Source organism: Terrapene carolina, unplaced genomic scaffold (genome assembly GCF_002925995.2).
Source record: "Terrapene carolina triunguis isolate 2854851 unplaced genomic scaffold, T_m_triunguis-2.0 Scaffold93, whole genome shotgun sequence".
Classification (NCBI taxonomy): Eukaryota; Metazoa; Chordata; order Testudines; family Emydidae; genus Terrapene; species Terrapene triunguis.
In genome coordinates this window covers 13,612,367-13,637,406 of record NW_020664444.1, presented here as the reverse complement: position 1 = coordinate 13,637,406, position 25,040 = coordinate 13,612,367, and the positions used below count along the sequence as shown (strand labels likewise).

The window sequence follows — 25,040 nt, the reverse complement described above, 5'->3', positions numbered from 1 at the left end:
ACTTATGTATCCGAAGAAGTGGGTTGTAGCCCACGAAAGCTTATGCTCTAATAAATTTGTTAGTCTCTAAGGTGCCACAAGTACTCCTGTTCTTTTTGCGGATACAGACTAACACGGCTGCTACTCTGAAACATAGCTCCTGGGTTTTGCAGGGCCAGTAAAACATATTATGCACTGCAAATGGCTTCCTCTAGCACCTCTTTACACCACTGAATCACAAAAGGGCAATGTGAAGTGAAACTGGTTCTTTCTTCTTCTGAAGGGCTCCACTCCTAAGCAAAAACTAGGCCCATGCAGAAAAAGACCAACCAAACATACAATGCTAGATTCTGCCAGCCCTTGGGCAGGTGCACAGCGGGTAGGGATGGGAGGGTATAAGGAGCATCCACCCCACACTGGCTACACAAGAGCCAGACAGAAGTCTAGTCACTGTGCTCTACTCATCAGCAGAGCAGACCAAGCATTCGGGGAAAAGCATACTGCACCCCATTAGCAGTATGTGCATGTCTACTAAGCAATAGAGAGGTAAAGATGAATTTTGTGGGGCTCCCCACTGCAGGCTTTGTGCCTAACCTACTCTGTGAAGAGAGAGAGAGAGAGAGAGAGAAAGGAGACAGATGGACACACACAGCCATAGGACAAGTGTTCTGGTGACTCAATATTGCATTATTATTATTGCACAATAATAAGCGTATTGTGCCCAGGAAATATATTAGCAGTAGAAGAAACAGCGTCAATGCTGTATTGTATTTATACATGTTGCAACCATGCTCAAGAGGGCCCAGCTGAGATCAGGGTTGCATCATGGTAGGCACTTATCTAGTTAATTTTACTTGAGCTGCCTAAATATTTTCAAACACATGAGCTGAGCTGGTCTGTGCCTGTTCTACATGGTTTCCAGTGAGAAAGGACAGAAATCAGAAGAGACAGAGCGTTAATTCAAACGATAATAGGAAAAACTTTACAAGGAGAGAATTCAATTCATCTCAATAACAAGAAAGTCTGTATTTCTCATGATGGCACCTCAAATGGACAATACTTGACTCCTGTGGGCTTGGCTTCCTTGTGCAAATGCCACGACATTTTGTCAGGAAATGAAAAGAACAAAGGATTTGAGGGGGACTGGTGGATAAACTACTTAGCTGCATTACACAGAAATATTTGTACCCTGTCCCTGACTCATAATATTGCAGTAAAATCAGTGAATCATTGCAATGATTGCAGTCTTAGTGGGGGGTGGGGACGAATTGGACTTCTTTTTTTTTTGTCAAAGGTCACCCACCACACAGGTCTATTTACCCTGAAGCGTACATTACACATGGAGGACCCAGAACAAAGCACAGTTGATATTATCTTCTTTGGTTTCATAATAACCATGGAAACCCTTAAAAAAAAAAAGTTACCTAGATCATCAAAGACTTGGGGCGGGGAAAAGCATGCACTAGAAACCACTTTCACTTTGCATTTTTCATGTTCATGTTTGCTGCCCACCCCAGAGTTATATCTTTGCAACTGCTCAACATTTTTATTTTCTGACAGAGAAGGTAAGGGACTAACTGTTTTCACTGTGGACCCAAAGTACTCATGGTAAGGTATATAGGTAAGGTACATATATTATTAATATTATAGCAAGTGCCAAGAAGGCCCAACTTAGACCAAGGCCCATTGTGCTTAGCCATTGTACAAACGCAGCAAGAGACAGTCCCTGCCACAAACAGCCTGCACTCTAAAGAGACAAGGTAGACAATAAAAGTATTATTATCCTCATTTTATAGATAGAGAACCAAGGTGCAGAGAGATTAAGTGACTTGACCAAGGTTCCGCAAAAAGTCGGTGGCAGAACCAGGGACTGAACCAGATCTCCTAAATTCCGATCTAGTGACTTAACCATCAGGCCTCCCCTCCTTCATCACAGCACATCTTCCACAATGAAAACCATATACAGTGTCACCTAGCAACAAAGCATGCACCATGTACAGACGTAACAAGGAAAAGATGCAAGAACTTAATGCAGTAAAGACTCACGTAAAACATCATATCAACAACTCAAGAAATAAAATACTATTAGGACCTGGAATATGATGACCCCCCCTCCCCAAAAGAAACCAAAAAAACAATACAAAGCTGGACACACTGACAATAAAATGAATAAGCTTTCTAAAAATCACATCCCATTCACAGTGAGGCAGAGTCTAAGATTTGGGCCTTGAACCTACTCCCATTAAAATTCCACGGCAACACTCCCATTGAATCAATGAGAGCAGGACCAGGCCACCAATGGGCACATCTTAACACAGGCCATAATGGTTTAATTCAGAGATCAAAGGAGAATTCTTTTTACAAAAAATATCGTGCAGGCATGGATTAGAATTTGTGCCTTTACCTGCTGTGTCTGGATTACAATGGTATGAGGATCTACCCACCAGAACAACAAAAAGGACCAGGCTGAAGCAAAGGGTGGGAGGGAAGCATCAGAAAGGAAACTCACACCGAGTTAATTATTTAACACAGGTTTGGGTTTTGCTCTTATAATTATTTACTTTGAGGGAGTTGGAGAGTGGGCATTGCATATGGTTGCTCTGTATTAAAAAATGTGTTTTTATTTATATTAATGGATCTCCTAGAACTGGAAGGGACCTTGAAAGGTCATTGAGTCCAGCCCCCTGCCTTCACTAGCAAGACCAAGTACTGATTTTGCCCCAGATTCCTAAGTGCTCCCCCCCAAGGACTGAACTCACAACCCTGGGTTTAGGAGGCCAATGCTCAAACCACTGAGCTATCCCTCCCGCCATTTAGGCATCCCTTGTTTAGAGTAATTGTTTGAGGGGAAAAAAATCACTGAGTTCAAATGTCCTTTGCAGGCAGCTGCCTTCAAAATCCTTTTTTCCAGATGGCCAGTGGACTCAATGGAATTGCCTGTCCGTAGAACTGATCAGAAAACTGAAAATAATAAACTATGTCATCATTTTGTTCTGATTAAAATTGCCACCCAGTTCTATCAGTCAGTAACAATAGAACTGGTTCTATATGGAGCCAATTCAGCAAAGCACTTAAGCATATGCTCAACTTTAAGCATGTGAGTAGTGCCTCTGAAGTCAACATTAAGCACAGCTTCAGTATTTTCCTGAATCAGTATCCATGTGTTCACTCTAAGACCCCAATCTTTCAAACTTTTGTGAACATGAGTAGTCTCACTGAATTTATTGGCAGTACTCCTCTGGTTAAAATTACATGAATACATATTTGCATGATTGGGAATGAAGATAGGAGAAGGGTTGTAGGACTGTACCACTCATTTTATATTCCAGGCTGTAACACTCTTCATATGATATTGTGCATTTCTTTCGATGTAATAAAATATTTTTGACTTCTTCAGATTTTACAAGTTGCCTGAAAATTCAGTCAACAAGATGAGAAAGACTCGAGATAAGGAGTCAAATCATCCATAAGAAACCAAAACTGCACAGCAACAAAAGGGAAAAAAGCTTGCAGAAATATAGAGACTATTCAATGAACAAATAAACTACCCTTCAATATTTAGGCAGCTCAAGTAAAATTAACTGGATAAGTGCATGATGCAACCCTGATCTCAGCTGGGCCCTCTTGAGCATGGTTGCAACATGTATAAATACAATACAGCATTGACGCTGTTTCTTCTACTGCTAATGTATTTTCTGGGCACAATAAGCTTAATAATACTGCAATATTGAGTCACCAGAATACTTGACCTATGGCTGTGTGTGTCCATCTGTCTCCTTTCTCTCTCTCTCTCTCTTCACAGAGTAGGTTAGGCACAAAGCCTGCAGTGGGGAGCCCCACAAAATGCAATTTTACCTCTCCATTGCTTAGTAGACATGCACATACTGCTATCCATCTTAATGGAGTGCAGTATGCTTTTCCCCGAATGCTTGGTCTGCTCTGCTGATGAGTGTGTATGTGTGTATATCTATATATTCTGATTTAACATAAGGACACGTTCTCTCCAGGCATAAATTGACGTAGCTCCATTGACGTCAATCAAGCTGCAAAAATGATTCTGTGTGTAATTTACTGAGCTATATTTTGTAATTTATATATATACACTCATATGCTATTGTTTGAGTTTAGAATGTTTCAAGAAAGTCCACAAGGAATGCAATAGATATGATTTCACACCTTTTTATAGGAATCAATTTTAATATAGCAGGATGTAATTGTGATCATTCAAATTGCGTACGCTATTATGTCAGGCATGTCAAGATAATTTGTTTTGACTTGGTTTAAAATAATCTTTTTTTTAAGATAATAACACATTTTCCTAACAGACAATCTTCTATATGACATCCTATTACTTAAGATGTGAAGTTTTCAGACCTCCTACTTTATAGCAATATATAAGATTACTGCTACACTAGGATGAATAGAGGAAATGTGCATACCTGCATAGTCCAAACCAAATTGCTTTAGAAACAACAATAACAGGTCTTGTTTTCTTACAGCCAGCCAATTCTTTGTTCTGCTCAAGACAAGAATGAAACATTCTGGGCCAGATCCTCACCTGGTGTAATTAGACCATTGAAATCACTGCCAATTTACAGCAGCTGGAGATCTAACCCTATCTCTGCAATTGTGACAGCTGTTCAGTAATAAATAAACAGGCAAGAGAGTTCTGTTTCATTGACCCAGTCAAGCAAATGGATTTTCTGGGTCCCATTTTCCAACAGTTTCTAAATTTGCACATACAGTTTAGGTCATACAAAACATTTGCACGCATTCATAAAAGGAAGTGTATATTCGAAATGAGAATGTGCCATAGTTTGAAGATTTGGGCCCCCTGAAATCAATCAAAGTCAGTGATGTGTTCCCATAATGGGCTAAACTTTGCCTGGTATTGTGACATTGAGACAGGGCAGCCCAGCTTAACTTATAACAATGAAAGCCTATCATATGTCACTCCTTTCATTACTATTTAGCTCAGGCTCCCAGCTCAATGCACCTGCAATCAACCTTAGCAAAACCATTAGGGGAAAGGGATGACTAGCCAGGCAGTGTATTTGATTTTCTGGGAGATTTGGACATGATGGCAAAAAATATAAAGCATCTAACTAGGTCCTATGCTGAAAGGCAATGAAAGTGATGCCTTGGGTATGTTTGCTTTACTGTTAAGCATACAAGAACTGCAAACTTTTGAAGCTCATCTTCCATAAACAAGCCAGTAATCAGGATTATTATAAGGTTGCATGTTTGGGATCTTGTTTTTGAAAACCAGGAGACTGATGGTTCAAACACAAACCTTAAAAATGCTTAGTTTATAGTGGAGCAGCCCAACATGCAACCCCCATTTTATGCTTGTGTTACCTGCTGTTGGGTGTGTTAATAAAAATAGACACAGGGCGTAGCAGTGTGTCTTCACAAAAGGGAGCAGCAAGGAAGAACTGAGTGAGCAGTTTGGTCCTTGTTTGGGGAGGGAGAGCATCTGTTCATCTGCATCCTGGTTTTGTATAATGACACTACCTGCAGAAGAGACTGTGCAAGCAACATCAAAGCAGCAGAACTTTCAGCACCAGAAGGTACTTTCTGCAACAATGTTCATGTTGCTGCAAACCTTATTTTCCAGTAACAAAACAAAACAAAAAAGTGTTGATGGAAAATTTTCAACCAGGCTTAGTTTACAATCTGCCCCACTGTGTTTGAACTTTACATGACAAGGTTGTAAAGAAGCCAGCAGAAAAACAGGCCTGATCCTCAAAGGTATTTAGGCCCCTAACTCCTATTGAAACCAATGGGAGTTAGGGGCCTAAATACCTTTGAGGATCTGGGCCTTATTACGCAGTATGTGTACTCACAAAAAACGGTGCTTAATTAACTTCCCAAATTAAACTGTCATGTCTCGCAGCCCTCCTCATAGCTCAGTAATGCAAGCAGAGAAAGGAGACAGATTAAGATTCCACTTAGACTCTATCAGCAACTGCTAATTCATGCTCAAAAGAAAGGAGGAAGAAATGCTCTGATTTATGAAGAGGATGCCCCCTGAATTTCAGTGCGCTTATACGGCACCGTGAAACCAAAGCCAGCCGATTTTTTTAAAAAAAGATGCTCCGTGTTCATTCATGACACAAAATGTTCCATATGCAAATCAATCACACACATTGTGATGATAGCTATTTCATGTGAAATTTCAATACAAGTTTTTTTTGGAGATATCCTATCTCCTAGAACTGGAAGGGACCTTGAAGGTCATCAAGTCCAGCCCCTTGCTTTCACTAGCAGGACCCAGTACTGATTTTGCCCCAGATCCCTAAGTGGCCCCCTCAAGAATTGAACTCGTAAGCCTGGGTTTAACAGGCCAATACTCAAACCACTGAGCTATCCCTCCCCCTTCAAACAATACTTCACAGAAAGCAGAGGACTTGCATTTATTGCGATAGCCAAAAAAATCAAATGAAGATAATGGAAGGGACTTCAGTTCATTGAAATGATCTGCGTGCAATAATGTATTAATGTCATAATATTCCATTAAGAGCTCATTAGTTCCTTGTTTACATAATGCTAGGAATTATCAAGGGTAATGTTCGTCCAACAAGCAACACAGCAGAAATGAAGAGCTGCTGGCCCTGTACTAAAGTCCCCTCTGCAGTCTCGGAGTTTAGATAAGGGGAAACATTTACATTTTTTCTTACTGAGCTCTACGCCTCCAAAATAAAAACAAAAAACAGAAAACCAAGCCACCCCACAATCTTAACTAATTTCTGAACCGATCTAAGCGTGGTAGTATTATACCGGCCCTGTGGCTGTACAGTACATAGACCCGCTCGAGCAAAGCCTGTTTAGTGCACCAGTTTGAATGAGAGAAAACAGTAAATGCAATCTTTAGTTTTCTGTCAGCCCCATAGGTACAGGTACCGCAAATGCTTGGAATGCAAACATAAGCCAAGATCATCCCTAGCCCTACACACCCACACACGGCCGTGAGGGAGTGTAAGCAGCCCCTTAATCCCCTGCATGAGCTACACACCCAAGAGGTTCCAGCTGGAGGGGGGAAGCAGCCCCAGCAGAACCATTACTCTACCCCTATGCACGTGAGGCAGGGAGGCTGTTTCCTCACGGCATTGGAACCTGCGGACAAGTAGCCCATACAAAGGAGTTAGGCCAGGGATTTTTGGCTCCATCCCCTTGGTTTGCCAAGCAGTACAATTTAGCTGGTGCAGAGGGGGATTAATGTACTGCTGGCATAGATCATTAACTTGAGTATCAGCAGAGAACACTGGAGTAAGAAAAGAGACAGGGAGAGAACTGTGACTCAGAGCGTCACAACTCCCCACTTGGTCTGCTCCTGAGGCAGCACAGCTTTGGGCTGCCCTTTACTCAGAGAAAAAGCCATAGAGTAATTTGCTGGTCAAGCCACTCGCCAGTCCTGTTTATTTAGTGGTGTTGGTGGATATATCAATCAACGGCAGCCATCCATCTTGAAAGACGAAGGTGTAAGCACCAAAGCAGTACAGTTACTGTGTGCCATGCTGCAGCATCACGGGTGGCTAAAAAGACCAATTCTCGAGCAATAGTCCTTACCACAGATAACGTAGGCATAAGGCACAGAGCCAGAGGATGAAGCCAGCTCACGACATGTGCTTGAGACCTGCTGTGCTTTCCTCTTTGCTTGCCTCTCTCTCAGCCACATCTCTTCAGCTCTTTAATTCCCTGGTGCAGCACAGCCCCTCAGTGTGGCCTGTTGGTAGCTGCATCTTCCCAGCTTGTGATATCCAGCTTTTCAAGTCCCTGTTGCAAATGTTCTTGAATCTGAGCCTAGGTTGGCCCGTTGGCCTGGGAACATCCTGAAATTCTCCATACAAGAGATCCTTTGGAATGCGTCTATCACCCATCCAGTGCAGTGACCAAGCCAATGGAGAGGTCTGTCTTTAAGAATAGTGGTTAGACTTGGCAATTTTGCTTTCTCAAGTACTTTGGTGTCAGGAACTTTGGTTTCCCTCTTGATATTTAGAATACGATGAAGAAAGTGTGTGTGGAAGGTGCTTAGACTTCTCTTGTGCATGCCGTAGGCAGTCCAAGTCTGGCCACCATACTGCAGCATGCTCAGAATACACGTCTGGTAGACCCGTATCTTTGTGTTGAGTGTTAGTTTGCGGTTATTCCACACTTTGGGTCAGTTGTCCAAATGCAGTGGCTGCCTTTCCAATCCAAGAATTAAGCTCATCATCTAGAGATAAGTTATCTGATACAGATGATTCCAGATAGCATAACTTGTGCACAACTTTTAGCAAGGTGCTAGCTATTAAAACTTCTGGTACTGTCCACGCAACTTGTGCCATCATCATGGTCTTCTTTGAACTGATGGTTAGTCCAAATTCATTACAAGTGTAAAGCTATTACAAAGTTGCCAGAGTTCCTCTGCACTTTGTGCAACAAGCAGTGCATCGTTGGCAACAAGAAGTTCTCTTAGCATCAGGTATTTAACTTTGCTTTTTTGGTCTTAGATGTACAATATTTAAGAGTTTTTCATCTGATCGCCTACGGAGATGTACACCCTTGGCACTAGATGAAAAAGCATGACAAAGCAGCAGAGAGAAGAAAATACCAAAGACTGTTGGTGGCAAAATATATCCCTGTTTAATAACACTGTGGTTTTCAAAGCTGTCACATTGATCACCATCATACTGTACTGTTGGCCTCATGTCATCATGGAAGGATTGAATCAGATTGAGAAGGATTTGGGGGCAAACAGTTCTCTCTAGCAACTGGGAGAAGCCCTTTCTGCTGGCCAGGTCTGATCTATGAAGGCCATGTAGAGCGGTCTTGATACTTTTCTTGCAGTTGCCTTAGTGCAAAGACTACCTCAATAGTTGATCTACAAGCATGGAAGCCGCACTGAGTCTCTGGATATACACATTCAGAAAGAACTTGCTGTTTTTTGAGAATGCCTTGTGAGTAACACAAAGGAGATGCATCTGACGAAGTGGGTATTCACCCATGAAAGCTTATGCTCCATTACATCTGTTAGTCTATAAGGTGCCACAGGACTCTTTGTTGCTTTTTACAGATCCAGACTAACACAGCTACCCCTCTGATACAAAGGAGATGGTTCCTCTGGATATATAGGGTTCTAAATATCAAAATCGGGAAACATAGAGAATTCCTTGACTTTTTTATACATTTTTTTCCATGGAATAAAGACACCAATTAAAGATCTCTTTTGGACGGCACTGCCCTGTCATCCCAAATATGAAAGACCTGATCATGAGAGGCACAGAGCAGTTCAAAGGGAAAATGAGTGTGCTCAGAGCCTATAGACTACAAAAGGTGAAGGTGAAGGAGAGCACGTAGAATGGGGCCATGAACCAAGAGGAAGTAATAGGTTCCCTAAAGGTCAGATGAGTCTGAGAAGGGGATGATGTCAGGGAGTGTGGATATCCTCCTTCCCACACAAGAATAGCCCAGGACATATAGGAGAAGTTAGTGAGATAAACAGGAGCAATCCGTATTTCCTTGTTCTCCAGGGCAGGATTCCCTGGTGTCCTTTACTCTACATCAGCACTAGCAGAAGCAGAGGATAAGCTACAACCATAAGGAAACTCATTCATAGTGTGTTTAAAGAATCCCACGTCTCTGTTCTTATTCAGACCCATTAAAAGTACCCACATTTAATTAGGAGTCTAGGATGAAGAGACTGTTGTCCATTATGGGAAATCTCTTAAAGCAATTAGCAATGGACTTAGTAAACTACAACCCTGTTGCAAGTTCCACACAAAAAAAAAAAAGCGTCAAAGTAGAGGAATGTTTATGTTGGTGGCAATATTGATATCTCTGTGGCTCTGATCCAATAAATACATACATGGGTGTAATTTCAGGTATGTGGAATCTCACATAAACCATTACAGAAATGGGGTCTGTAACTGAGTGACTCAGCAAAGAAAGGGGAGGAAAGAATTAAAACAACTCTCTTTTATTAATGACTCCAGGGAACTTTGGCTCTGGCAATATTAGACTGAAATCAAAGGACTGCTGGAGACCTCAGGATTCATTTTAAAAACTGAGTCTAGCCCTTTCCCCTGTGGATTAAACCTCAAAATGGCAACGGATCAGTTGAAAAGCTTGTCCACTGAAGAGCAAACTACCCATGAAGGGGAATGATGAGCCTTCTAAGGTTCATGTGAAAGGGGAGCCCAATGGGGCCTCTATGCACTGGTGCCTTGATGAGCATTCTAATGCCTGTGAGCTGCGGAGGCTGGAGATGTCAGGGTGCTGAAGAATCTGTCACAGCTCATGGTGGAGTGAAGGGAGGAAGGGAATCTTCACTCCCCACAACCCTCTGCATGGTTACACTTACAAGAAACACAATCCTTTGAAAGTATGGACATTCATATTCAGAGGTCGAGACAGCTCAGTTACCCTAACTCTCCTGCCATCTTCCCCTGGACCACTTCAGTTATGCCATGGGCTACAAATCACCATTTGCCCATTTCGAAACATGATTTTCCATGATGATCTCAGAGTGGTAGACTCCACAGTCACGTTTAAAAATATCATGGAAGGACTGTGAGCCAGCTGTGCTTGGCGGGCGGGGGAGGCGAAGGGCAGCCTAAGGGAAGGTGTGGGGAGCAGGGCCAGTGGAACTATGACTAAGCAGATCTGAAAGCAAATCCTTGGAGCTATCCTCCGGTAGGTAAGTACTATTTCTCCCATTTGATGGATGGCTAAATGAAGCATTTAGAGGTGTAAATGCTTTGCTCAACATCTCTAACAAATCAGTTGCAGAGTTCAGGAAATCCAATTCTCAGTGGGAATTTTGCCTGAATAAGGACAGCAGGATGTACCCCAGAATGTATATCCTGTTCATATTGTGCTTGCAGTGTCAAAAAAACAACAACATACTTTAGGTATTCTTTACAAACTGATAATGCCCAATTCCCAGCGTGAGTTCAATAAGCTTTACTTCAATAAGATTTACTGTAAGACTTATCTGCCCTTGCCTGCATTTGATAGAAATGTGGCGGACGGTCTACCAAAGATTATGTTCCACACTCCACACACAGAGTGAGGAATTTTCAAGGTACAGATTGCTATATGGCAGCACGGCATTAAAAATGTTCTGTGCAAATGCTGGTTCCAATTCTGCAAGGCAGTCCATGCGGATGGACCACTGCACCCACACCAAGCTCCACTGAAGTCAATAAGGTTTTGCAGGAGCACAAAGGCAAACTTGCATTGAGCAGCTTGCAGGATCAGGGCATATATAGCCTTGCACTTTTCAGAGTCATTTACCACCTTTGAAAACAAAGTTTTCCAGTGTGGCGATGTTATAAGAGCAGAGATATATGTTTAATGCAAGCACAAGGCACTGCAGGAGCGCCGCCAGCTTTTCTGCCACCCTACGCGGCGGAAGGTCCCGCCCCGAAATGCCGCCCCCCACAGAGGCGGCAGAAGGTCCCACCGCCGAAATACCGCCACGGTCGCCGCCCCCCAAATTGTAGCGCCCTAGGCGACCGCCTAGGTCGCCTAATGGGTTGCGCCGGCCCTGAGGCACTGTAATATATCTTGATGGCTTAACAGTCTTATAATGAGGGTTCAGAGTGTGATGCATTTGTAGCACACATTACATGTCAAAATAAGTAAATAGATACAGCTTTTCTGTGTTCCTGTGTAAAGATAGCAAGTGGTGGATATCAGTGTTTTAGCTTATTACTTTTCAGTATGACAAGGAGCCTTCAGCCAATATCAAGGCCTTGTTGTGCAACACCAGTAAGAGACAGACCCCACCCCAAAGACAAGACAAATGGAGTATGATTATCCCCACTTTACAGATGGATAACTGAGGCAAAGAGAGAGTAAAGACCCAGATCCGCCAAGGTATTTAAACTAACTCCTAATTTCAATGGATCTAGGTGCCTAAATGCCTTGGGGGAATCTGGGCCAAAGTGACTTGTCCAAGGACATTCATGAAATCTGTGGCAGAGCCATGAGCTGAAACCAAATCTTCCGAGTCTCAATCCTATCCTTCCTCTCTAATTTATCTTATTAGAAACTCTTGGTCAGTTTTCAGAATCTCTCCTGGATGGAGGACAATATTGGTAACCTAATCTCCTTTTCCATTAAGCTATGTTGTAAGCATGTGAGGCTAATGTAACCAGAGGGCTGTATTATTACACTGCAGCACCTTTGAAGATTGCTACAGCCCAGAGGATCCAGATTCAACATAAAGATTATTCATCTGTTTCTTAGGAGGAACAGAAGCAGAGCTTTACATTTTGACCTTGTTATAGAGGGGTGAGGTGGGGAGGGAAGGCAAAGAAGCAGATTTGCTTTAGAAAATGCTCTCCCCCCTCCAGACAATGACATAGCAGAATTCATGTTCCTGAGTCTAGGCAGCCAGACTGTACTAATACTTTGCAATGCTATTAGCATAGATTCCCCCTCTCTCCCCCCCAAAAACCTTTGAGAAACAGACGCCCTCTCCTTGCCCCAGTTGGAGCTGCAGTAGAAGGGGGGGGGGGGGAGTGGGAGGGGAGGGAAGAAAGAAAAGCTTGTGGTTGAGGCTTTCCTGTTACTATCATTGTAACGTTTATTTAGCCAATCTCTTAACTATGACGTCTGGATTCATGGCATGCTCATAATATTTAACACACCCACTGAAGGCTGGAGCTTCAGCGCTCCTAGTCCAACCAGTCTAAAGCAGTCAGTGTAGCTGAAAGGGGTTTTCACTCTGCACCTGCCAAAGATCTCTCTCTCTCTCTCTCTTTATTTTCTCTCTCTCCCTCTGTTTCTCTGCCTCTCCCTTTCTCTCTCTTTCTCTCTCAAGGCAGATCTGTTTGACCCAGCAGAGATCAAAGCCGGCACCTCCCTCGCTAAGAAGAACCGCTACTGATTTGTGCTAGTTTCTTTCCTCGAATCTCTCTCTTTTTTCGTGCCATATTTAAGCTTTACGTTGCAGTAGTGCCATCAGACAGTTTTGCAACCAAAAAAAAACCCAACAACCCCGGAACCCCAGCTTGGATCCAGCAACCACCCTGATTTGATCCTAGTTGAATATTTCTCTCTCCCAAGCACTGGATGCGATGGATGAAGAATCTGGAAACTGTCTGAGAAAATCATTTTCCAGCCAATGTTTTTAAACAGTCTCGCGGAGGAGAGAGAGAGAGTGTGTGTGTGTCTCACTGCTGCATCACTGGTCAATTTCAAAGGATGGGAGGAAGCGTTTCCAGCACATCTAAATATTATGGATGATTTTTGCTTCTCCTGAAAGCCTTTTATTTTTTAATAGGTTTTATTATTATTATTACCCCCTCCCCTTACTGTCTTTTTTTCTTACCCAATCAAAGCTTCAGATGTTGGTGTCTCTTCAATAATCCCTTTGCTTTACCGTTGTGATCCCTGTGATAATAATAAAAAAAGAAAAGATAAGAAAAATTGGACAGATGGGTTTATAAATTGAACTGCTGTTGGCTTTTGTTTTTCCTACTGATTTTTAAAGACTTGCTTTTGTTTGTTGTTGTTGTTGTTGTTGTTTTTGCTCAGTACTTGATGAGACTCAGACGCGACTGCTTTGAGAATATTTATTTCGAACAGCCGATGGAGATAACTTTATGCACTTGATTGTTGGCGTTTGTTCTCTCTCCGCTCAAAAACAAACAAACAAGCTTTTTCTGTGAAAGAGCTCCTTTAAATATTTAAATTCCCCCCTCCCTTATCATTTCCTAGGAGGACCCTTGACCATGAAGATGATTTTAGTCCGAAAATTCAGGGTGCTGATCCTGATGGTGTTTCTGATCGCTTGCACGATGCATATCATGATCGATCTGTTACCAAAGCTGGAGAAGCGAGCTGCGAGGACCGAGGGCCAGACGGGCTGCTCGTGTTCTCACCCCCCGGGCGAGGAGGCTCAGGGCTGGGGGAAGCAGCGGACTAAGGGCGGCTCGGATCCGGGCTGGCCTAACAAGCACACGCTGCGGATCCTGCAGGATTTCAGCAGCGATCCCAGCTCCAACCTCACCTCCCACTCGCTGGAGAAGACCTCGGAGAAAGCCGAAGCTTTTAAGAGGCTGGAACAAAATGGCATAAGCCGGGATCTGGGGCATAAGCCGCTCATCCAAGATGGGAGTATAAACGCCCAGCCCGTGGGGATGGGGTACTCCAAACTCGCGGCTCTCTTCGAGCAGCCCCTCTACAAAATCGCCACCCCGGAGCTGGCCGAGGAGGATGTCTTGTTTAACGTCAATAGCGACATCCGATTTAACCCGAAAGCGGCCGAGAACCAGGACTGGTGAGTAGAGCGGGGCTGGGGGGACTCGACGCGGTGGGTCCCCAGCGGGCTGTCATTGAAAGCAAAGGGGATGTAAAGCCATCGGCTTCACTAGGCGCAGGATCTGGCCCCGAGGCTAGCAACAGCAAGGCTGAAGTCTCAGCATTGTATGCAGCGCTGCAGAGCATGGTTTCTCCCCAGCAGCAGAGTATTGGGGTTAGGTTCATGGGGCATTACCCTGAGACTGGGGATGGTATGATCCTGCCTTGGGTTGGTGAGAGGTAACTTCTCACTTTGCTCAGAGTAAAGCTACTGATGCAACAGCCACTGGTGTGGCAAGTGGATCTGGGCTCTTCCTTTCAATTACAATACCTTAAAAATATACTGGGTGTGTGAAGGAAACAGAGCCACTGCTTCTTGCACACAGGGCTTGAAATGGCAATGCAGTTCGCTTACATTCCAGTGTCAAAAAGCTCTGCCTGGATGCAAAATTATAAGTGACAAAAGCAGCTGCTGTACAGTAGCCGATGTGTATGTTAAGACTACTGAGTACTTTAAAAAAAACAATAGACCACATTTATTACATATACTTTAAGAAGCACCATCGTTTCTTATTAAAACCCTGAGGAGGGTAGAAATAGCATTATAAGTAGAAAAGGGAGACTATTTGCGGTGTTATGTTGTAGGTTTCAAAATATGTCAAAGCCAGTAGCTGGAAATAAAATTAATCTTTGTTTTGTGTCTGTAAAGAAATATAGGTTCTAACAGGTCATTTACAAGACTGGAGTAGCAGCTATTTCAGATTACATGAAAGCTTCAGAGATATAATTCAGGTGTCACAAATGGGATAAGAAAATAACGTGTTTAAAGCGGGCTGTTTATATCCCCCCCAAACTAACAAAATAAAGAACACAAGACAGAGCAGTAAAATATTAACTTCTCTCAGAAGCAGAGAGATTGACTTCAAAGGTCATAAAACTGTCCATAATATACAGATATAAATGGGATTTCAACCTTCAGGATCTGACTTGTGACACAACATTTTCTGCTCTGAATTATTTTTTGACATTCTAAAGCCCAGTGCTTCTGTCTTTAACTTTTAATGCATTTGGTTTCATCTATAAATTTTCTGCCCCACTGATACATAAGAAATGCTTAGAAACTTGAATGGCTGAACAATCAAAAGGCATGTCTCTAATACAACAGCACCCTCTTTCAAACACAGTGACTCTGTAATGTTTAAACGGCTTTATTGTGCCAGGCAAAAGCTCTGACAAGCAGAGGGGCAACCAGCCTGGATTTGAATCTTTAACAATATAGTGTAAATGTTTTCATTTTCAGCCTCAAGTTTATATGAATCAGAAAGGCCCTCAATGTATCATAATTAAAATCAAACTTAAAGCACACTAGCTTAGAAAACTTCCAATTTCTCTGGAAAATCTCTGTCACCAGCATATGACAATAATGTATGAAATATACTCTAGAGATGGCTAAAGGTACAATTGACCCCTTCAATCAAGACATGTGATAGCAATGTGATCTCCAATATAACTACTGCTCTGCTTGTTATTGCTCCCGAGGTTTAAATAATTAAAAACAAATCTAGCAGTTAACATTAATTCATAACATTCTTTGCTATGACAATAGCTTAAAGCTAAGCAAGCTTTCTTGCAGACATGGGAAATAGAATTTGCATTTAGGAAGTAGTCAAAAGTCATTTCACTTTCTTTGATCCCCTTGGAATAATAAGATCAAAAAAGGAATATGAAGTATAATATCTGAATGTAACAACGCAATTATCAAATAATTTCAGGACATGTTCGTTGTTAAATAAAGATTTGGGATAACCTTTATATTTTTGTCTCAAACTTGTTCAAGTTGTTTTCAACAACTCTACAATAAATAAAAACAACACTGGGTTGGTTTTTTTTAACATTGTACCCTGGATTAAAAAATAAAATATACTGCATCTACCTCGAATTCAACCAACACTCTTTTGGAGTTTTAGAACAGTGCACTATAATACCAAGTCTGATCTAATGTCTATTGGAGTCAATGGGAGGTTTGCCACTGACTTTAATGGTCTTTGGATCAAGCACTAATAATTTAGGTCACAACTCTGCTCTCATTGAGGTCAATGGCAAAGCTCCCAATGGCTTCACTGGAAGTGGAAGCAGGCCTTTAATCCACGTCAGGGACAAATTGAAACCCTTCTCTCACATCACGTTGTTTGCTTTTCACATCATTGCATTTTGAAGCCCTCTTTTAAGTTGCTTTGTGGAGAACCGGCAGATAAAAAATAATAATACTTCTCTCTCTCTCCTTTTTTTGTGATAGGCAAAATGAAGGTAATGAAGATGAAGAATTTTTACCCACCGCAGAAACATCTGTAGATTCCTACCCAAACTGGTTAAAATTCCACATTGGTATTAATCGATATGAGTTGTATTCCAGACACAATCCTGCAATTGAGGCTTTGCTACAAGACCTGGTCTCCCAGAAGGTAACCAGTGTTGGTAGGTTCAGATACATATATTTTTTTATGACTATTTACTTATTCAAGACCTCATTGTTGTTTTAATATTAATGAGTATTTTCCATTACTTATATTTGATGTTCCTAAAACATTGCTTCCTGGCTACATTAGTCTGCACTTATTTTCCTTGTTAAATATAAAAGAGGCTTCATAAATATATCTTGCTAGTTCTGTGTTGCATGAATATTTGAGAAGCCGTTTGTATTGCTGTGGATGCTAGCAAGATTCTAGCTGCAAAGCATATTAGACCAGATTCATCCCTGAGGTAAACCTATTGACTACCGAGGTACAGTTACAACACGGTTGAATACTGCTCACTCAACTGTAAAAAAACAAGTTGAATTTTTCAAAAGTCTGATTTTTTTTTTATTTGAATTTTCTCAACAAAGAGTTTGGTGTTTAAAAAATATCCTGAGGGGGTGGGTGGGTGGGATGAAGAGCAACATCTTCACCTGCAGAAGGTGTTTAAAGAATGAAGCAACAAAGCGCAGTGTCTCTATAGCTCTTGCCAATCTGCATTGTGCTCCAGTACTGCTATAGCTTTAAGGCCCGGAGCTGCAGTGTTTGTACATCCAGATCTACACTGATTTCAAAAGACAGTGAAACAAGCATCAGGGTAGCAGGATGGGGTCCATAGTCCAACTCTGTTTGTTCTGTTTATAAACCCATGATTGAGATGATACTATGTTGACCATTCAGTACATTTAATGATCTGGAACACATGGAAATATTTGCTATGGGGTCGATTAATGATAGGTTTAGGTGCTCTTGAATATGGCTTTATAGTTACCAACGAAAGAAAACAAAACAGGGTCCTGACATTCTAAACCGGTTAATGTAATTTTATTTCTGGTGGTTGATAATTGTCCAGTTGTTTTAGGCACATAAAAAATTAGGCAATTTCTATTAAACACCAACTTCCTAAGTACTCTTCACCTTTTCACAATGATGAAATAGTAGAAGCTCTACAAAACTGCTGATAATCTGTATTTCCACTACCGGATTAGGTCGCTGGGCTTTGACCCTGAAATCTTATTCAGTAAAAACTTCCATTGGCTTTAATGGGAATTTTGCCCCAGTAAATCAGCATCACGGTTACATTTTCCATCCTATGAACCATAGTTTTCTCTGAACAGTACTAGGATTAAGTGGGATTCTTGATCAGAAAGGAGGGATTGATTTAGTTAGTCAAGATAGCAGGAGCCAGGATTTGGGGAATGCTACGTGGGTGAAATTCAACTTTATGCAGAGAGACACACCAAAGCTTTAAGTGGAACTTAAATGGTGCTTAGGCCTTGTGCTCTGCATAGAGGGAAATTTCACCCAAAGAGAGCAATTTTCAAACCATGCTGCCTTAACAAGATGTCCAGACCAATGTAGTGAATGATCAAATTGACTGTAAAGTGCATAAATAAATGCCATTTGTATGAGCATGTGTGCTGGTTTTCTGCCCCACCTCTGGATTGAAATGCTTTATTAAGGAGCCCAGGTTTGAGAATCGTGCCATATATATGCCCTCTTTAGATAACACCTAACATAATAGAAATAGCAGTCACTCTCTTTAGATAATACCGAATGCTTTTCATCTTCCTGCAGTCTAGGCCTCGGGATAACAAGAATAATTTACAGTGGAACAAGTTCTAAGTGATTTTCACTGCCTTGTCTTTGCGGGGAATGACAATCCCCTTTCCTGACCCACTCACTCAGTCAGGAATGATGTACAGAATATTCATCTTGCAATTGGATTGGGGAGTGGGGACAGCTCCTTACTATGTTGATTTTAAAGGCACTCCTCACTTATCCATCAGGAGATGGACGAGAAATATTAGCTGGGTCCCCTCCTACCCCTTCCACACCCTAGAGAGTGGTGGTATCACTTCCGTGATCTATCACCTTGCACAGCTTCAGGGCAACAATTTTGCTTAACCCCAGGTCCTTTAAGATTTTGCATCTGAAACACTTGACCAGCCATGTTTTGATTTGCTGTAAGAGCACCATGCATCTCTCAAAATGCATTTGGACTAAAGTGGCCACTGCTGAATATACTGCACTGCTGAATAGTATCGCTTCACAATTTACTGAACTATATATTTTTCTCCAAGATCTAAATATAGTGTATGTTGCTTATGCAGAGGAAAACCATGGCTTGCAGCATGCTCAGATGTGACCATAATGTAATGCTTATCAAATAGATTTTATTACATCGTCTTTCTCAGTTTGTCATAGAGAGTGTGTTGGCTGGTGATTGAAGGAGGGGAATGAGAATCAGAAATATTAGAGTTTACTTCTGTCCCAACCACTGACTTGCTCTGTACTCTTGGGCACGTTGCTTAATATCTCTCTGCCTCAGTTACCTATCAGCAAAATGATTATAAAAATTATGAGTGAAAAATCCCAGCCCCAATGAAGCCAACAGAAATTTTGCCATTGACTTCACTGGGGCCTCGATTTCACTTTATATGTCTTACAGATGTCGTGAAAGGCTTTAATTAATTAAAGGTTTGCTAGAGCTTTGAGATCCTCTGGGGAAAAGGGCTACAGATGCACGAAACCATATTTATTATATTATGTATTGCATATGGGATATTCTGTTATATGCTTGTACAGTGTTTTGCACAATGAGCTTGGGGCTCAAGATGTTGCTGCAATAAAATTCTAAATAAGAGTAATTTACACCAACGATGCCTTGCAATTTGGATATACAAAAATACTAAACAATGCATCTCATTAGACAATGTTCCTTAACCAAAGAAGTGCAGATTCTGTCTGAAAAATAGGTAAAGATCAGTTCCTAGAAATGAACTCAAGCTAGCCCTTTAAAGTGAGCTTATAAAAATCAGGGGGCCCACTCCTGACTACAGTTGGAGGGTTGCCTGCACCAAGATGGTAGGATCCGGCCCAAACCACTGGCAACCAAGCCATGTTTGTTCCTCTGGTAACAGGGTTATAGCAAGGTTTGAAGAAAGAAAGAACCTTATTTTATATTATTAATATTTGTAGAGTGCAGTATGTTTTGTTTTACACTGCAAATTCTTAGGGCTTTTTTTTTTTTTTAATTATATTAACACCTGTCCACTTTTCACTTTTTGTGCGTAGAAGCAATAAGGACTCCAAAGCTTTTGAATGGATGAATAAAATCTGACATGTATTATCAAAGGACACATGAATGATCACTGCATTGTTTCACATGATTCTGCACATTTGCCAAATTAATTTGAATGGTTCCTTTGGTGGTTTGGTTTTGAAAGGCAGCTATGAAGATGACAACCAGGTTAAAAGTGTAAAACACATTGAAATCTTCATAGTGCCCGAGAATCATCATTTTCTTTTGACATTCAGTGCAATTAAATATATAGAATCCTAGAAGTTAGATGGAAAAAACCTGTTAGCTTATCCAGTCCTTTTAGTGCAAGGAATCTTATCTACAGCAGGTTTTCTAATATTTTGATATGTTATGTATAGGTTTTAATAGGCTTATGTGGTTTTGATATGCAGGCTTTGATACTGTTTGCAACCTGAACTGTAGCTAAACTGCCTTCTTAGCCAAGTCAGATGTATCTGCTTAATTTTATTATTAATTGGAAAGTGTCATGTCCAAATAGACAGCTCTGGATCAATCAAAACTGCTTGCAAGAGTCTGTAACCCATCCAGTTACCTTAAAATGAAAATGGTGAGAGAAGCAATTACTGCTTAGTTCACAAGAGCAGAGAGCATCAAGGTGACATTTCCTTGGGGTTAAAGTTTAAATGGAACAAATCCATTGATGATGCCACTATGGAAAATTGAATATGAACATTACATCTAGTTCCCACAGTGACACCCAGAGGTGGCCTTGAAAAGGACAGGGTTAAGAATAGCTTTAAGCCAAGTATATATTCAAAGCCTTGCCTATCAGTATGTGTTTGCTATTTATTTTGTTCAGTGCAAAAGGCCTGATCCTGTTCTCATGTAATCCAAAGCAAAACTTCTGATGACTTAAAAGGGAGCAAGACAGGAGCCTAAACATTAATATTTTCTATTGAATATTGAAACCCAATTTTCAGAAAAGGTGGATGCACATATGCATGCAGAACAGCACACCTGCTTTGCATTGAGAATTGCCATAACGGCCCGTACAAATGACTGTAATTAGCCATTCTCCTGCACATTTATGCATGTGCATAATCACAACAGCAGCATGAGCAGTTTAACTAGAAGCACAGTATGGCATAGAGCAGTTAGATGCATCCGTTCAGTAACTGTGGGCTTGATCCTGCTCCCATTAAAGTCAGCAGGAGTTTTGCCATTGGCTTGCATGTGAGCAAAACAGGCTTCTGTGTGGGTTTCTTTTTTAAATTCCCTGGTTGAAAGGCCTTGGGAACATTACCTGATTCAGTTCATTTCTAAAGCCTATGATGCATTCAATTTGTGCAGGCAATAATTAGAAAGCTAGAGCACAAAATTACTGATGTGGTAGATAAATGGTACAATTAACGAAGGTAGACATTGGCTAAACAGCAAAATAAAAGAGAGTGCTATGAATACTGAACCTAGATCCTGGCTCTCAGTAAAATGATAAATATCTTGTCAAAAGGCAAGGAAAGAATGTGTGAAAAACATGATGAAATGTAGCGCCACTGATTTACTTTATAAGAAAACAATGAATCTGCCAAGAATCAGCAGATTGATTAAATTTACTGGCCTGAATGGGGCTGGGGGAAAGGGGGGGGAGGAAGAACTTAAAATGTACAACAAAGACTTTGGATGTTTTAACAGATCTCTCCACCTTTTAAAACTGCTTTTATCATCTTGAAGGCCTTTAAAAATGAGTCAGCAGCAGTGGCTGAGCAAGAACAAGTTAAGAAGTGATTGAGGCTTGAGTTTGTTTTGAAATTTGTTCCTTATTACAGTTTGTATGGAAACTAGCATCTAGGTCAGGGGTCGGCAACCTTTCAGAAGTGGTGTGCCGAGTCTTCATTTATTCACTCTAATTTCAGGTTTCGCGTGCCAGTAATACATTTTAACGTTTTTAGAAGGTCTCTTTCTATAAGTCTATAATATATAACTAAACTATTGTTGTATGCAAAGTAAATAAGGTTTTTAAAATGTTTAAGAAGCTTCATTTAAAATTAAATTAAAATGCAGAGCCCCCCGGATCAGTGGCCAGGACCCGGGCAGTGTGAGCGCCACTGAAAATCAGCTCATGTGCCGCCTTTGGCACACGTGCCATAAGTTGCCTACCCCGATCTAGGTTGTGCAGACTATTATCTGCTAGTGAGGTGGAAGTGTTTATGTTAAACTTAGGTCTGATTTACAAAGTTGAAATCTAGATCTGGATTTGAACTTTCCCTTATTCAGATATTATCACACTGCAAGTTTTAGCTCAGTCCCACCTCTCTCATATATCGGCAGCATAAGAACATGGAATATTGTATGTCAGACACTGTCAAAAGAAAGGAAGTTCAGACTTAATGTTTGCAGTCTGTCCTTTATCTCTTCCTGTTGGTGTTGCAAAAGACTACGGGGAATATCTTAACTTGATATTCAGGGCCCTGCCACTCCCGTTGTTAATAATAGTGATTGTTATGATTTATAACAACACCAACAGTGCACACTTTACAAAGACAAGTGCCCTTACAGAAGAGCTTACGATCTAAATGAATTGGGAGGATGAGGGCTGGGTTGCAACAACATCCAGGAAATTACATACTAGGTCACACCAGTGGTTCATCCAGTCCAATGTCCTGTCTTGGACAGCGGTCAGTACAAGATGCTTTAGAGGATGGTGCAAGAAACCCCATATGGGCAGCTATAAAAACATGACTGAGCGATCATGGTGCCATACATCTCATAAGTTCCACAGAGGGTTTCATTATTTGAACACTTCACAAAGGGGGGGTGTAGGGTTTGCAGAAAACATGGACATGTGTTTTCAGGAGGGACTAAGTGGGGAAGAAGTTGGAGGTATGACTGACTAGGAACCCCCGGGGCACATGGGAGAAGGATGACAGGTGAGCATGGGAGAAAATCATTACACAGTTAATCCAAAGCCCAGAAGAATTAGTAGAAAGACGCTCATGGACTTCAGTGACCTTTGGACCAGGCCCTCAATCCCAAAATGTCCCTGGTAATGTCAACCCCACTGAGGATTTGTTCCAAAGCCTCTTGAAATTTGGAAATCAGGCTGTAAAATTCTTGCAATACCTTAGATGAAAGAGGATGTTAAGGCTGGAGTATATTAACCTTTAGCTTTCAATTTCTTTCTTTGACAAGTTGAATTGCCTAAAGATTAAACGTAATCTTTGTACTGGAATTTACTTTTACCATTATATAAATATGTCCAAGAATTGTTGGACGAGAGTTGACTCAAGATGTACTATATGGTGTCAGCGAGTTTTTAAGAACTTTTCCAGAGCTGCTCATCGTCTGTAACATAAAGGCATATTCCGACACTTTTTAAAATGTGGATTATGACCCTGGAGGGAGGACACCTTTGGAGTCAGAACAGCCTTATATTTTAAGGCTTTCTTAGAAATGTCTTAGTATGCTGATCATAGACGTGACAGGCTGTAATGGCTTAGTGTCATTATGTGTTCATCTCTGAATACTGTATGTTCTAATCCTGTGTATTATAAATCCTTATGAAATTTTTATTTGGGTAGCAGCTGAAGTCTCAAGGGCATCTCCAAACAAGCAAACAAGGCTTTAGAACATGATTGGACTCTTATTCCTTGGCATAATATAAAGGGAAACATGTTTGAACTGAGAAACATAAGTGGAAAGTGGAATGTTCCTTGTCTGATTCATATATGTCAGAAGATGAAAAGAAGCCAAGCAAGCAGGCTTGATATTGAAGGGAGGAGAAAAATCTCTAGGCCTAATGTTCAGATAAAGTCTCCATGAATGTGAGCCCTGCTTTAGACATGCACTACCACATAGGCCCATGCAAATCAAGGTTTTTGCATGCACTCAATCCCAGACATTAAGCACACGTCACTGTCTGCAGGGTCAAGACCTTAGATTGAAAGTACATTGGATTCAGACCATACCTCTTTCTCATCTGTGAGGTGTCATGCACAACTACGGCACTGTATAATTCAAGTTAACGATCCTCATTTTTGCATATGTAGGTAGGCACCTATATGTACAGGGGAGTCGCATCTTAGGCGGGGGTTAGGTTCTGAAGTCAGCGCGTAAGGCGAAAATCGCGTATAGTCAAACGCTCATTGAGTGGAATGGCGGGTGGAATCGCCCGCACTACAAGTACAGTATTTAAATTGTTATTTTTCTCTTTTTTGTTTTGTTTTGCCGAGCACGTATAATTAAAATCGCGTAAGTTAAATGCGCCTATGATGCGACTCCACTGTATAGCCTTTCGGTTAAAATGGTTGGGAGCAAGAGTAAGGGACAGTCTGGAGCTGCATAGGGCAGATTGTTCCCTGGCAAGGCACAATGCCTCTAGAAGCTAAAGGGGAGTGCGGTTGCTGTGCCACCCTCAATCAGTATGTAGCATGTGTCCACCCACCCTGCACTGCAGAGGGCCAGTTGGGAGGCATGAAGTCCTACATCTAAACTCAACAGTGGCACAAAACTCCAGCAGTCCTTGTGCTCCAGAGTGCTACTGCAACCAATTCAGCTTGTGCAGACAATAATCTGTGGGTGAGTATGACAAGGCCAGAGGGAACCTTTAATCTTCTCTCCTTGCACCCTCACACAAAGGATGGACCAGTTCTTTCGGTCTGGAAATCAGGCCTCGCCTGTGTAACAAATCAGAGCAATTTTTCATGAACCTTACATAAAGTTTTCCCCTTTCTTGTTGCCAAAGTCATTGGCCGCAGAGGTTGCTAGCCAAATAATCTGCTGTGCTGCTTTAACGTGCTGTGCATCCTAGTAAACTTAGAGTATTCCAAACTGTGTGTTTAGAAATTGCTGTGAGGGAACCTCCTTTTTTTCCTCCATCTCTACACCCTTTTGGTCTTGAACAATCTCCCTTTCCCAATCAATATGGGCTTTCCCGATCATGTGGCTGCATAACGCATAATGGTTGTATCAGGTCCAGGTCATGCCATGTGTAGAACCCTGACTTTTTGTAAAATGGGAGTAGTCTGTTGAAATGGTGCAAAATCGGCTTTATGTGGAGGGATATGAAACTAGATCCTGCTTTTCAAACACTGATTCTGCTTTGGGCATAACATTCCCATATTGCAGCGTTTCCCAACCTGGGATGCCGCTTGTGTAGGGAAAGCCCCTGGCGAGCTGGGCCGGTTTCTTTACCTGCCACGTCTGCAGGTCAG

The 25,040-nt window shown here is 41.6% G+C and overlaps 1 protein-coding gene across 1 annotated transcript in view; it reads left to right on the top strand.

The window, feature by feature from the left end:
* The first annotated feature begins 12,653 nt into the window (after window positions 1-12,653).
* FAM20C (FAM20C golgi associated secretory pathway kinase) overlaps window positions 12,654-25,040 on the top strand; it is an 89,237-nt gene continuing 76,850 nt past the window's right edge. The window contains exons 1-2 of the mRNA XM_026650672.1: window positions 12,654-14,251; window positions 16,568-16,746. Of these exons, the coding sequence (XP_026506457.1) occupies window positions 13,704-14,251; window positions 16,568-16,746 (727 nt within the window). The 5' untranslated portion in view covers window positions 12,654-13,703. The remainder of the gene's footprint in view (window positions 14,252-16,567; window positions 16,747-25,040) is intronic.